At 36.6% G+C, this 14,990-nt stretch overlaps 2 protein-coding genes across 2 annotated transcripts in view; both read right to left on the bottom strand.

Moving 5' to 3' along the window:
- Positions 1–4,608: 4,608 nt before the first annotated feature.
- Positions 4,609–13,496, bottom strand: LOC139961683 (deoxynucleoside triphosphate triphosphohydrolase SAMHD1-like). Its single transcript, XM_071961081.1, has 7 exons — positions 13,415–13,496; positions 12,599–12,655; positions 10,167–10,378; positions 9,416–9,523; positions 8,630–8,737; positions 7,497–7,631; positions 4,609–6,723 (listed from the first exon to the last, which is right to left on the bottom strand). The coding sequence occupies exons 3-7, from the start codon at positions 10,341–10,343 to the stop codon at positions 6,592–6,594; spliced, it is 660 nt and encodes a 219-aa protein (XP_071817182.1). The 5' UTR covers positions 10,344–10,378; positions 12,599–12,655; positions 13,415–13,496; the 3' UTR covers positions 4,609–6,591.
- LOC139965288 (deoxynucleoside triphosphate triphosphohydrolase SAMHD1-like) overlaps positions 12,595–14,990 on the bottom strand; it is a 38,888-nt gene continuing 36,492 nt past the window's right edge. Inside the window, exons 8-9 of the mRNA XM_071967495.1 lie at positions 13,415–13,506; positions 12,595–12,655 (exon numbers count right to left, since the gene is read on the bottom strand). Of these exons, the coding sequence (XP_071823596.1) occupies positions 12,595–12,655; positions 13,415–13,506 (153 nt within the window). The remainder of the gene's footprint in view (positions 12,656–13,414; positions 13,507–14,990) is intronic.

Here is a 14,990-nt window from a genome sequence, read left to right as displayed (position 1 = left end):
TTTAATATTTTTATGATATCGCTAGTATTTTCAAAAGAGAAAATGCTAAGATGCAACTAACAAGGCCTGGTTAGTGCCATTTCCAGCGATCTGGGATGCATTTTCGGCCAAAAATTTTCTTGAACGCTTCGCGCCAACCATGGTGGCGCTAAGCTTAGATAGTCTGCAATGCCTAATGTACAGTTTCGCCCCTCCCTTGGCAAATTCCTGGCTACGCGCTGTTGGTAACCTCCTCTCCAGACTGGTGTTTATGACCGGGTATCCATACGTTGACGCGGTCACAGGAAATTTGCCTGAGTCTGTGATGTTAGCGAACAGATCAGTTAACGCTCGATATTAATTAGGGGAAATTTATATATTCTAACTGGGGATGAGTGCATGCAACGGGGGGGGGGGGATGTATTAATCTAGAAAGTTGTTTATCTCACTACTGTGGGATAGCATTCATTGTTACTATATATAAAGCATTATTATTTTAAGCATTTAAGTGCATTCCACACCATATTCAAACAGGGGAATTCCTCTACAGGTATCTCGTCTCAATAGTCGAATACCCTGACCGTTTTAAATTCAGTATGTGTTGGGACAATTAAATAACTTGGGTTTTGTGTCTATATTTCTTCTGCGTTAGGGTCTATTACTTTAATCTAAATAGAGGGCGGACGAACGAACCACAGGTTACATATTAATAGCAAATATCTTCTTGGATCGGTATTTCTAGACTTGAGAATCTAAGCACTTGATCTAGTAAACCATTCTTTCTAATAAATAAGACATGGCCTCTCGGAAAGCTCTGTTGCGTAGTTTAAGTCGTATTTATCTGATAGGCAACAATCTATATATGTTAATGGTGTGTATTCCCCCTTATTGCCAGTTATAACATGTGGGGTGCCACAGGGGTAAATTCTGGGCCAGTTATTCTTTGTTTTGTTCATTAATGATATGGGTCAAAGTATTTATCATTGCTCGGCGGATATGTATGCAGATGATTCACCATTTCATATGAAAGGCAAGTCTATAGATTATTAAATACCAAACTTGATGAGGATATGGCTAATGTTTGCAAATGGTGCCAAAAATATAAAATGTTTATAAATAGTAACAAACCAAAAGCATGTTCATTGGTTCCAGACATAGGCTGAAATCCTATCCCAAATAACAAATTAAATATTACCGTCGAAAATTCATTAATTGAAAGTGTAAGCTGTGAAAAGATCTTGGGCGTAAAATTCGACATTCAATTATCTTGGAATGAACAAGTCGATTCTGTTAGCAAGCTCGTTTCCAGAAGATGGCTTTACTTCAACGTACCATTCATTGATACCAATACTTGTATTCTATTTAATAATGGATATATTCTACCGACTTTTGAGTATTGTAGTTAAGTATGGAGTATGCAGGCGTGTATCCATGGGGCGTTGGGGAAAGAAAAAAGGGTAGTTGGAAAAAAGAGGAGAAAAAAGGGGAAAAACAGGGGGAGAGAAGGAAGGAGAGGAAGGAAGGGCAAAGAAAAATACGAAAGAGAGAAAAAGGAGAAAATGAGGGAGTAGACCTTAAAACGGCAAGACACCGGGAAGTGAAAGAGGAACAGTGACATAATTACAGAGCTGATCCCTATAATATACGTACGCCTCACGTTACCCCTTACACCGAAAACTCCATATTTGAGGTTCACATTTTCCCTCTCTCACTCATATATATATATATATATATATATATATATATATATATATATATATATATATATATTTATATATATATATATATATATATATATATATATATATATATATATATATATATATATATATATATATATCAGGGGCGTATCCAGGGGGCGTTGGGGGGGCGCATATCCTGGGCGCGTTGGGGGCGCGTCCCCGGGGAAGAAAAAGAGGAGAGAAAAAAAAGAGAAGAAGAAAGGGAAACAAAAGGGGGCGAAAAGAGGAGGAAGGAAGGGAAAAGAAGAGAAAAGAAGAAAGAGAGAAAAGGGAGAAAAGGAGGGAGCAGAAGAAAAAGACCAAGACACAGAGACGAAAAAGAGAAACAGTGACATAATTACAGCGCTGATCCCTATTATATACGCAGTGTAGCCAGTGATGAATTTCGGAAGGGGCGTGCGCCTCTGAGCCTACCCCTAACACCGAGAACTCCATTTTTTAGGTCTCCATATTTCCTCTCTCACTAATATATATCATGACGAATGTGTGTGTATGGACGCCTTAAACAATTGTGCTCTGAAACCAACTGTGGCTGGTCTTGAACTCGACCGAGTCGTCGGGGAACATGACAAATATCGGTGTTAGACCAGGATCAATATCTGAGAACTGCACTAGACATATGTCCTTTCGATGCAACACTGCCATCCAGAGATAAAATGTTATAAACCCTGACATGAATGCTAATTGTACCCCAAACCTATAGTACCGTAACTAATACAATGAATCTAAAAATTAAATTTCGCATGCGAAACTTAAATTAACAACCTTTGCCCAGAGTTTGACAAAATCCGGCGACACACCACTTCATCGATAACAAGTGATCGGGTTGTGTTTTAGTAACGTCTAGAGGCCGTGCACTGACCTACATGGATGTGACCACTACCGATTTTGCCAAGATCAGGCCCCGAAAAAATCCCAAGAAATCCCAAAGACACTGTACTGTATGGATATCTAGCAATATCTAGCGATATCTCTGGGGATGAAAATCCCAAGATCTTCCATAAACTGAAGGCAAATAGAGAATCGAAGCCTTCATTGTGTAATGAACTAAAAACTGTGCGTCTTTTGAAATATAAAGAATATGGGGCATTGCCAATAAACAGATAAAAGTGATTTATTTCAGTCTCATTTCAATTATTCGAATTTGTAAAGCAAACAGCAAACATCACATCATATCAGTGAGCATGAAAATGGCGTTCCATGATGAACAACCTCCAAACGGTCTATGTGTGTAGTGTTCGGTTTCGGAAATATCTGGTATTGTTTCATTTCCTTGAACAAATTTTTATAGTAGCCATTATAAGAGGTTAGTAAGTGTGCAACTCGTCAATTTGCAGAAAATTGCTGCATTGACGAGATCCGTTATCTCGCCAAAACGTCAATTTTCTGAATTTTGTCAAATCGTTATAAGAGGTTAGTAAGTGTGCAAATCGTCAATTTGCAGAAAACTGCTGCATTGACGAGATCCGTTATCTCGTCAAAACGTCAATTTTCTGAATTTTGTCAACTTGTCGAGATGGTAGTAAGTGTGCAACTCATCAATTTGCAGAAAATTGTTGCATTGACGAGATCCGTTATCTCGTCAAAACGTCAATTTTCTGAATTTTGTCACGTTACCATCTCGTCAACTCGTCAATTTGCAGATAATTGTCGTTTTGTCAAGTTGGTAACGCGTCAATGCAATGTCCCTTCTACGCTTCCGTACAAGACTGATCTGCGCACACGCACCAATAAATTAACTGTGTCTGAATCTTCGGAAATTCCCTGACCAACATTCTTAAACATACTTCCCTCTACTCGTGCAATTTTGACCGGTCTGTTAGGGGTTGAAGGAGGCTTTTCTATTTTGGTTGTCCATAGATGAAATTTTGTGCAACATTATGGGTATGTTTTGAAGTGAATTTATTCACGAGAAATGTGAATTTTCAAATTCTGAACATATAATGGGCTTAAAACATTGAAAAGTGGGGCTGACGGGTATTGTAGGCCACGACGTAGAATCACATACTCAAGCAATGATCCACAGGTGATGCGATGAGATCTTATAGGGTGGTGATACACAGTATCATCAGAAAACATTTTCACAAATTGCTGCTAAGGATGAGTGGAATGAGTTACCAAAGGAGTGTAAGGAATGACAACTACCTAAATACCTTTAAATGTTTAATCCAGGACTAATTTCGTATGCTCTTATCAGTTATTTTCATTTCATTGATTGTTCCATGTGACATTTTATGCCGTTGTCAATTTTGACTGTATATTTTTCCTTTTTCATTGCCATCTTATTGTTCACGTTTGTATTCTTACTATTCTTAGTATGACTATTTTATGTTTATGCTACTTCTAGCTTTTGTATTCCAGTGACTCGGGAGATTAGCTTTACACTAACCGAGTTTACCCTTTAATGTTCAATAAACAAACAAACAGAAAACAAATAAATACTGTGGGTATTATTTTAAAGAGTTATTCAAGAGGGAAGGGTTATGATTGTTTAAACCATTTTGGGCAGATGGGGATGATTTTGTGCCCAGGCTCATCTTGGGTTAAAGACTACAACCAAAAAAGAATTTTAATGCTTTGTGATATTTCAGAATTCTATCTGGCAACATCAGTAGAAATAGAACAATCACAACAATTTAATTGTGTGTGTGATTACCACCAATTATTTTTTTCCACTTACAAGTTTAATGTGCACATGTAGTTTGGCAGTCTTTCACTTGCTGTGCACAGACAAGCAAATTTGCCAACTCCAGGCAAAAAAAAGCCCAAGATATATCAACACTGGGGGGAGGTGGGAATTGGGGGGTCAGGTTATGTCTGACTGTCATTCAAATATAGTATATTAGTACATACAAACAACATACAAACATAAATGCAATACCCAGTATAGAATAATAGTACTCTTATTTTATTTGTAAGAGAAACATCTATCAAATGACTAGACAAGAAAAAAATTGGCTTCTGTCACTGTTCAGTAACAGACACCATAGAATCTTACAATTTACTTGTATTCTTCTTTTCCCATAAATGAAATCGAAATAACCAAACAAAAAATGAATTTCCACTAAATTAAAGTAAAATCATTTACTCATTTCAAACTGTTAGATGACATGATTCCATTAAATTAAAAGTATTAATATTTTGACATAAAAACGGTCTAACATATAAGAAGAATAAAGACGATTCTCTCTCTCCAAGAGTTTAAGGAAGGGACAAATCGACAAAATGATGAAGTTGACACATTACACTTCAAGACTGACCAAACCATGCTGTGGCAAAAGTGATGGAAAAAATAAATTTAAAAAAGAAAGAAAGAAAGAAGGGAAACAACATAAGGAACTAAACAACTCTTCCATAAAAGTTCAAGAAACATGCAACTCTGAGTGAAATTAGCGTATGTAGTCCCACGCAATTAGTCCCACGCATTCCTGACAAATGTTTTAATGAAAGAGAAGAATTTTGAAGTGAACAGCAAAAGTGTTGTAAAGTAATGATTTAAAAAGAAGGGAGAGCAACCTTCTTTAATGCAAAATAGCTAATGGAGAAGTGGAGTGCACATAGTAAGGGGGCGGGGGAAGGGGGAGTATTATAGGGGACAGGTCCCACCCTGACCCTTCCATCATCAGTCGTAGGGAGGAGTTTAATCCCATGCACAACACCATGAGATGACAGAGGAGTAACTTCCATTTGGATTTATTCACCACACAGCAAGTAAAGAAGCACAGATTTTATCAATGGCATGTGAGTAAAAGGTTGATTTGTTCTATTTGTGGAAGCATGGATGGAAGATTATTGAAATATTGTTACGTAAATCTCAAACGATCTGTAATAAAAAGAAGAGCAAGAAGCTGCCGAGCATGTACAATAAAACGGAACACAAGAATATAATAATATTAAAAATAAAAAAATAAAATGATCATTAATATATGTATGTCTGCTGTTTCAACTAATATTAATGGAAGAGAACATGGTCGACAGCTAATAAGACAGAAACCCATCTACACCATCTTTGCCCCTCCCCTCCCATCTCCTCCCCCTCCCATCTTCTCCCCCTACCACAGTTAGTAATCACCAATAACTGAAAGTAAATTACGCTAAGAATACCAGAAAATTGTGTTAAATTATGTTCAATAGTAACACACAAACAGTGTACACAAAAAACACATTCAAGCCAGAGAAAAGATACATTTCTAACTGCTTATAATACAGATCATATATTATCAGTCACTATTAATAACTTTAACTCAACTTTCAACGAGTACCTATTAATATAGATCTTTTCGAAAAGTGCACAATAAATCTGTCTAGGGAATATTCCTTTGAAAAATTACAGCCATAGAATATCATCCATTAAATCTGCTTTAGATAAATGGCAATCTGTCTCATGTACAGATGAATATTAATAGGGTGGTATAGTTCTAATGACATTCGCAATGTGCAATGTGTCTTAAGTTTCTCTATATTTTATCATGAGTTTTGTCTGTATTGAAGCTATATGTGTTTTTAAAGCAAAGTCCTGTACAGGTAAGGGAAATTTTCTTCTAGTAGACACTTGTATATTAAGCTTTCTGTATTTTTTTTACTCTGAGAATACCTGTTATGATCTTTCAATTATTTCTTAAAATCCCAAAAGTTACCCTAATATGAAAACAAACTACATATAATGTTTTGGAAAACCAATATGTTTACAAAGCAACAACTGAAAAGTTGGTGTTGTTTTCAATAAAACTTAGAGACTTATTCCCAAATTTAGAATAATAATAAATAGGGGAATAAAATAAATTCTAAATAATTTTCAATCTTAGAATACCATGTTTAGTATACTCTTTCTTATCCGATAAATTTAGACACCCCTGAAAAAAAATCTTGACTATTTTCTACTCAATGGTGTAGCATCTTCCTTATAATTCAGCTGCCTCTTTGAGACATTCCCAGCATGCAACGTTATCTCTTCCGAACATGGTTTCTTAGTCCATGACATGCCTGCACTGAATTCTGCGGGCTGGAAAAAATACAAAAATAAGCAATTTAAGTAAAATCCAGACAAAAGTTTAGGAGTGTTAGCTCAGTGGTTAACGCCGGTGCCTTTGAATCATAAGGTCCCCGGTTCGAGTCACTCCCAGATTAATGTACGTCGTCCAGTTACAGAGTTGTTGACAATTGACAATTCATAATTATGGACGTTAAATATGAATGTAAGAGACTGACTTCGGTCAGCTTGCGGGTTTGATAAGCCAATGATGCTTCTTCGCGAGTTCCTGCTTGCAGGAGGATCTACAATACATACATACACACACACATACAAAAGAAACACATAAATATGGTGTGGGTTTAAGGTTAAGGGGACATTGAGGGTCGAGAAGAGGAGGTACCTGAAGAAATGGCGGAGTCTGGAAGGGTTGTCATTTTGAAGCATTCTATTTAAGTCTAATTTAGAACATCGAAGACAAGTCACGACTGACAAATGTCTGCACACAAATCTCTACCAAACTATTTCAAACAATGGCCTAAATCAACCATCAAGAAATACAACAGTTTCCAAAGTGAATTGGGTGGGAAGAAAAGGTCTGTGTAAATAGGGTTCTTTCTAGAGCATATATTCTACGTTGTTATTTGTTTGATTACACACATAGAGAGGTTCATTCAGAATGACAGGGTAAGCTAAAGTTCTTTGCAAGCATTCGTCATTTCAAATCTTTACCGAACTGAAGATATAATGCTTAATTCAAATGATAAATTATGAAGGATTTATTGGAGTTTTCCCCCATACCATACCTTAGCTTTCAATCCCTTATGGCTGCACCATTTTTCAAATGCTTCACGAACCCGCTCACGGACTTCAGGATCCGTCTGCTTGACACACACTCTTATGAATCTTTCAGAGAATTCTTTCGGTAATGCCATGAAGTCCTGTTGATATAGAAACCAGGAAAAGAGACGATTTGAACAAACATACAGAACATAAACACACACACTTCACAAGCACACTGTAAAACAAAGAGTCAAATATAGTAGTAAAATATACCTCACTTAATACTCACCCAGACATACATTACTACTCATGACAAGGGTCATCGAGCGCAGAATACTGATGGCGTACAATGTTTAATAGCTGAATCAATTCCATTCACCCATCAACCATTCACCCATCAATCTACCATGCACAAAAAGTTGCAGTTCTCAAGATAAAGTACTGATGATATTTTGACATTTGACCTCTACTGACCCCAAATAAACTGACCTCCACCCAAAATATGTGATGTAACCTATCTTGGGATATCGTGTTTGTGTTTTATATGGCTTTACAGAGTGTGGCCTTTGACATCCACCAAAACACAATAAGGTTTTGTTAATTATCGGGAAGCTACATGCAAAATTTCAGAGCCAATGTAGTTCCTGTCTGGAGATATTGTTTACAAGGATTTCAGGTTTACCCTTGGTAACCTTAATGAACTTTGACCTACACCAAGTTGTGTACAACCTTTACACTACATAAGGCTATCCTACCATGCATATGTGAGCTCCTTTGATGTTCAGATTCTGGAGATACAGCCTTTTTTTAGATTTCCACATGTTGCCCTCTGCTGACTCCAAATGACCTTTGACCTCCACACGAAACCATAGAGCTCTTGTACTAATTACGGGGAAGCAACATGCCAAAATATGAGAACTGCAGAGGTTATCTATCTTGAGATATCATGTTCACAAGCTAGGGCGTCACATACACGTACACACACACGCCAACTTGACTGCATACAGTAGGTTACTTGCCTGCGTATGGCAAGTAAACAAAGACAGTGGCCATTGATTTAGCCATTGTAACAGCAGCCATTTGAATCCTTTCTCTTAGTTGAGCATCTGACCATCTCACAAACTTCATTATGAGAAAACAAGAAGGTAAAACCCACCTGTCTGATTTTGCTAACTCTGACTGATTTATTTGGGTCCAACTTGGAGTAAAATTTGACATGTTCCACCGGGTCCTTCTCCCCCATTCCATAGTTGAATTTAGCAATCTGTCAAAATATAATTTAAAATAGCAGATGACATTCTCCATTTCATGCAAAAGACAATCAGCCAGTAGTTAAAAGAAATATTGAAAGAGCAAACATTACAGCCTCAAATTTTGGCAAGAAACTTCCTGTTGTTATCTGGTCATTCTCTGGTTCTTTGTCATCTTTAGCTCATTCGTTATCTGTTCATCTAAAAGGACAGTATGAAACAATTTTATTTAACATAATGACTTTCATGATCTAAAAAGCCAAGGATTTTCAGATATAAGCATTCCATACCCAGGACTAAGCCCTAAGCGATATAGCCAGTATGACTTATCCTACCGATTCAGCCCTAATGGTTACAATCCATTAGGGCTGAATATGCAGGCTGTACCATATCGGTTGCAGCCCTTATAGCTATAGTGCAAAAATTCAGCCCTAAGGGTTACATCAATTTTGGCTTCAGCCGGCGAATTCAAGCCAAGCAGTAACAGCCCTTATGGCTATAGCCCACATATTGAAACGTAACGTATTAACGTAATAGCTCTTACGACTGCAGCCGTAAGGGTTACAACCCCAACATTTTGCAGTTGTCATTTTGGAATTTGAATTGTATGATTCTATCAGATTGTATCTCCATCAACAGGAAAAACTGAAACAATACAGAGGTGAAATGAATTTGGCGATAGTTATACTTACATGCACAATTATATCACTCTGTTTGATAGTTTTCTTAGCCTCTTCAGAGAGCTTCTCAAAAATTTCTTTCTCTGCGTCTTCCTCTTTTATGTTAAAGAGTTGTGAACCCTGGTGTGGTAAAATAAAAGTTAACACTCCCAGTTGCAAAATTGATTTAATGAAAATTCAAATTAGACTGAACTGAAGCAAGTCTATTACTTTCATGTTGACACATCTTTTCCCCCACCCTCCCCTCCTCCTCACTCCATTCCCATACCGAAGCCCACCATATTTTGGCATCAATGCCATCGCATTTCTCACGCAACCTCAGAATTAACTTGAACAACATTAAAACAAAACAAAAAACAGTGTAAGCTACACAGTGAAAAAGGTTGACTATGCATTTCTTTATCATTTACTGTCTTTGTGAAGTTTTATATACATGACAAATTGGAATACTGCTACTAGCAATAACAGAGACAGCAGTGACAGAATCACATATATATTGTTTTGTAGCATGGCTTTATCACATGCAAAGAGATTTGTCTGGATTTCCTTTGATTTCTCATTTACTGTTAAAGTTTTTACTTATTATAGTGTTTTAGATGTTTGGTGCAGTTTCTAGAATTGAAACACTGAAGTTATATCCTTTCGATACCATCTAATTTATGTGTAGCCAATTTTTAGCCGTCATTTTTGCAAAAAGCATGAAAGATAAGCCACCCTTCTTTTATTTCCCACATCCTCTTACATATCTACAAATATCGTATACCGGTTTCTTTGGCGTTTCGTGAGAAGCTTCCTTCTTGAGCTGAGTCTGGCCGACACAAAAATACAGATCTCTCGTTAGTATTCTGTTGACGAGATCTCTTGATTTCTTAAGTTTATCATCAGTAGTGCATAGTATTGTCCACATGATGTGATCGTTGAGTTTGGAGTAAGCTTCCATGTCATCGATGGATTTGAGACATCGTTTTCATGATCCTAAGAAATGAAAATGGTCAATTAGATGAAAATGTTAACTGTTTCATATCTATAGGCAAATGGGAAACAACACAGATATGCTTAAAAAATTTAAAAGTAAAGAACTATTAGGCTAGAGTTAACCTGAAACCAAAGAGTTGTAGTAAGAGCCTTTGCCGGGGGTGCAGAACTGTGAATAAAATGTAACAGAGTGTCCAGTTTTTTTTGTGCAAGTTAGGCTAGGTGTTGGTGCAAGTGATATTCAAGAAGTTAGCATACTCTATAGAGAATCAATATCAATCCATTTGAGTTTTCTTGGGTGAAATTGTCAAACAAGAAGTGTATGAACTGGAATAAATGTGGTATAAATATAGAAAAAGCAGGTCAACGTAAAACATATTTATGCAAAATGCATAAACATAGGACAAACAGGTCACTTTACAACACTTTGTTTAAGAGTGCATATACTGTAGATAGGACAAACAAGTCACTTTACAACACTTCATTTAAGAGTACATAAACATAGCACAAACAGGTCACTTTACAACACTTCATTTATGAGTGCATAAACATAGGACAAACAGGTCATTTTACAACACTTCATTTAAGAGTGCATAAACATAGGACAAACAGGTCATTTTACAACACTTCATTTAAGAGCGCAAAACATGGGACAAACAGGTCATTTTACAACACTTCATTTAAGAGTGCATAAACATAGGACAAACAAGTCCATATACAACATTTCAAAGTGAATAAACATAGGACAAACAGGTCACTTTACAATACTTCATTTAAGAGTGCATAAACATAGGACAAACAGGTCATTTTACAACACTTCATTTAAGAGTGCATAAACATAGGACAATATGGTCATTTTACAACACTTCATCATTAGTGCATAAACATGGGGCAAACAGGTCACGTTGCAACACTTCATTTAAAAGTGCATAAACATAGCACAAACAGGCCACTTTACATCACTTCATTTAAGAGTGCGTAAACATAAAAAAAACAGGTCAGTTTACAACACTTCATTTGAGAGTGCATAAACATAGGACAAACAGATCACTTTACAACACTTCAGTTAAGAGCGCATAAACATAGGACAAACAGGTCACTTTACAATAATTCATTAAAGAATGCATAAAGATAGCACAAACAGGTCACTTTACATCACTTCATTTAACAGTGCATAAACATAGGACAAACAGGTCACTTTACAACACTTCATTTAAGAGTGCATAAACATAGGACAAACAATTCACTATACAACACTTCAAAGTGAATGAACATAGGATAAAAAAAGTTCATTTACAACACTTCAACGTACAGAAACATAGGACAAACAGGTCACTTTACAACACTTCATTTAAGAGTGCATAAACATAAGACAAACAGGTCACTTTACAACACTTCATTTAACAGTGCATTAATATAGGACAAACAGATCACTTTACAACACTTCATTTAAGAGCGCATAAACATAGGACGAACAGGTCACTTTACAACACTTCATTTAAGAGTGCATAAACATAAGACAAACAGGTCACTTTACAACACTTCATTTGAGAGTGCATAAACATAGGACAAACAGATCACTTTACAACACTTCATTTAAGAGCGCATAAACATAGGACGAACAGGTCACTTTACAACACTTCATTTAAGAGTGCATAAACATAAGACAAACAGGTCACTTTACAACACTTCATTTGAGAGTGGATAAACATAGGACAAACAGATCACTTTACAACACTTCATTTAAGAGTGCATAAACATAGGACAAACAATTCACTATACAACATTTCAAAGTGAATAAACATAGGATAAAAAAGTTCATTTACAACACTTCAAAGTGCAGAAACATAGGACAAACAGGTCACTTAACAACACTTCATTTGAGAGTACATAAGCATAGCACAAACAGGTCACCTTACAACACTTCATTTAAAAGTGCAGCAAACTTATATTCTTCACTGAATGCCTGCCAATGCGTCAACTATCCTGTGAGCATTTGCCTGTACTATAAAGTTTCACTAGGTGTGAAAGACCAATGTTATGAAGACAGATTTACGGGCTTTCTTTTATATCTATCCTTGACACATTAACCATCTGTTATAGCATTACTGTACCAAACTAATTATGTTATTTCTTTTCATGTATTTGCAAGATCGAAGGATGATATGTTACGGTGAAGAGCAGAATGAGCTGCATTAATTTATCTTCATTTTATCTCACCCGTCTTTCCCAGGAAATAGTAGATAGTCATTTGCCTCAATCAGAGCTTCGACAAACCTGATAAAAGTGAAAAGATGGAACAACTGAAGATAATTAAAACACTCTTAACATTTTATTCACATGATTACCAATAACTTCCCAGGGGTGTCGAATACAACAGCACACTGAGAGGTACGTTCAGTACCCTCGATGGGCTCTGATAAAACAACACAGCCAGACAATCTCCAGGCAAGCTGGAATAACTTTTTAATAATGGTGTTCTTAGTAAGCAACCATCCTCAGAAATGATTTTGGGGAGGTAATATATGAACAGCATACCGCAGTGTGGAAGTACCTAACAAAATTACTATGCAGAAGGTTGGTCGTAGGTCATAGGTCAAGAAGAAAGTAATAATAATAATTCAAATTCAGTACAGGTCATCTACTTTGGTGTGCAAGGTTTTACACATTAAAATGATGCAAAGCACTTTTCAATCCTCATTTAAAGCAACCATGATGATGTCACGTACACTTTTTGGGATTAACTGCCGATCTGCGGATTTAACGTTTCATACCCTCTGACCAAACTATGCTAAGAAATGATCTTTTAACTTTACGTAAATAGCATTGAACCCCAAGGATGAAACCCAACTTATTTTTTTCCGTTGCAAATTTATAATTCACTGCAAACAGACTGACAAAGCTGACAGATCTGCAAAAAGGGTGTTTAAATTCAACCTGCACTGATAGTTAATTTTAATATGCATGAAATATAAAATGAAAGATTTGTCAGATTTATCCACAAAGAGAGTAAAGATGTTAGAATGTTTTACTCACATGGCGTCAAGAATCTTGTTCACTTTGTGTTGATATGCTCTATGGTGGAGGCTGTATCTTGTGTGAAACATGTCATAAAGATTGAATATCTCCTGAAAGAGAAAACAAAAATATATTAATATTCAAAGTGTAGCAATGTTTAATCATCATAAAGAGAAAGATAACAATTTACATAAGGATAATGCAGCAGTTTATGTTACTTTCACATACCTTTTAAACTCTTGCCTAGTTACAAAAACACTTATGCATAAGAGTTTATTGTTTCGTCCTCATCTTTTGTGTGTTGGTGTGGGAGGGGCATGGATGAGGGCTGTGAAGGGTGTGCTCAACAATAGCTTAGAAGAAATAAGACATAAATGACAATGGTTGGGAGTACATCTTAATGAACGTGTTAATTTTCAAAACAATAGTATGTACCTCAAACATATAACAGATTTTTTTTCGGAGGGGGAGGGAAGGAATTAAACTGAGAGCATGACCACAATGAATGCTGCCATTTCGTACAATAAACAACTTATCATTGTGCATAGGACCAACTTACTTTGTGTCCTAAACTGCAGCATGAGGGCCTGTTTAAACCCAACACATCAATAATTAAATTACTATACGTTGTTCTGCTACTTACTTTATCCCTGGTGCAAATCTGGCTACCATCTGGTTCATGCAGCACACGGGCAAACCTGACATAACGCTTCCAGTCAAAGGGATTCTGGATGCCCAAGTGCATACTGTCCCTTGCAAAATAGTCCCATTTGTCGACATCTATACCATTACGTTTGTTTGCTACAATTTCATAGAGAAACTCTTGTCCTTTGTACGACCTTCGTAAGACCAAATTTCCTACGGAAAAACAAATGATTGGAAAATCCCTGTCAGAGTCATTAATGGTCTCCAGTCGTGCCCAAAGTCAACAGAGGGCCCTGTCATGTCGGTCCCTACAGAGCCGTATATAGAGAAGAGTGGCCAACTATGTAACCGATTTGGATTGGTCGAGAGGGACAACGCCCACACGGGCGGTAAAATAGTTCCACTTCTTTTTAGCAGACGACGCGCATACTCACAGAGTATAAACTATTGTTTGTGAACATGAAAAAAAAAACGAAATTATCAAAGAAATACCTTGCTGTGCCAACTGCAGCAGTTTGTTTGGTTTTCTGACTGCCCTTGAAAGCAGAAGAATTTGGGAAGTAAAAGTAGGAAGAACATGCTGAAGGTCTATTGGAAACAAAACCAAACTGAGGCCCCATAACTATAGGACCCATACTAAAACTTTGTTACGAGTAACGTAAGCAATGCAAGATTTTTTTTTAATTTGTAATGACATTCATGGCTTTTCCCTCTCTTTTTTACGCTCTAAGCTATAGTTTTGCGTCTGTGATCTAGACACGACTGTGATGTGTGTTTTTCCTTTGGATGAGGCGTAAAATCAACAAGTGGAGTGACAGGTTTGCAGCTAGTTTTCTATGCATTTGAGGTGTGAAGATAAACATAAATGTCATTACCCTTACATATATACTCTAATTCATTACCTGTTATGCATTTCGTTCCTCGTATGCCTGCCAAAATCTGAGCTGCT

This window comes from Apostichopus japonicus, chromosome 3, assembly GCF_037975245.1.
Source record: "Apostichopus japonicus isolate 1M-3 chromosome 3, ASM3797524v1, whole genome shotgun sequence".
NCBI lineage: Eukaryota > Metazoa > Echinodermata > Holothuroidea > Aspidochirotida > Stichopodidae > Apostichopus > Apostichopus japonicus.
Note: the sequence above shows the minus strand (reverse complement) of the source record. Positions and strands in the feature narration are given on the sequence as shown.

Excerpts from the sequence above, each read along its gene's own strand:
- LOC139961683 (XM_071961081.1), bottom strand. The coding sequence starts at position 10,343 with ATGGAAGCTTACTCCAAACTCAACGATCACATCATGTGGACAATACTA. Across the intron at positions 8,738-9,415 it reads AGAGTGATATAATTGTGCAT|ATTGCTAAATTCAACTATGG; the intron begins GTAAGTATAACT and ends ATATTTTGACAG. Across the intron at positions 7,632-8,629 it reads GAGTTAGCAAAATCAGACAG|GACTTCATGGCATTACCGAA; the intron begins GTGGGTTTTACC and ends CTATATCAACAG.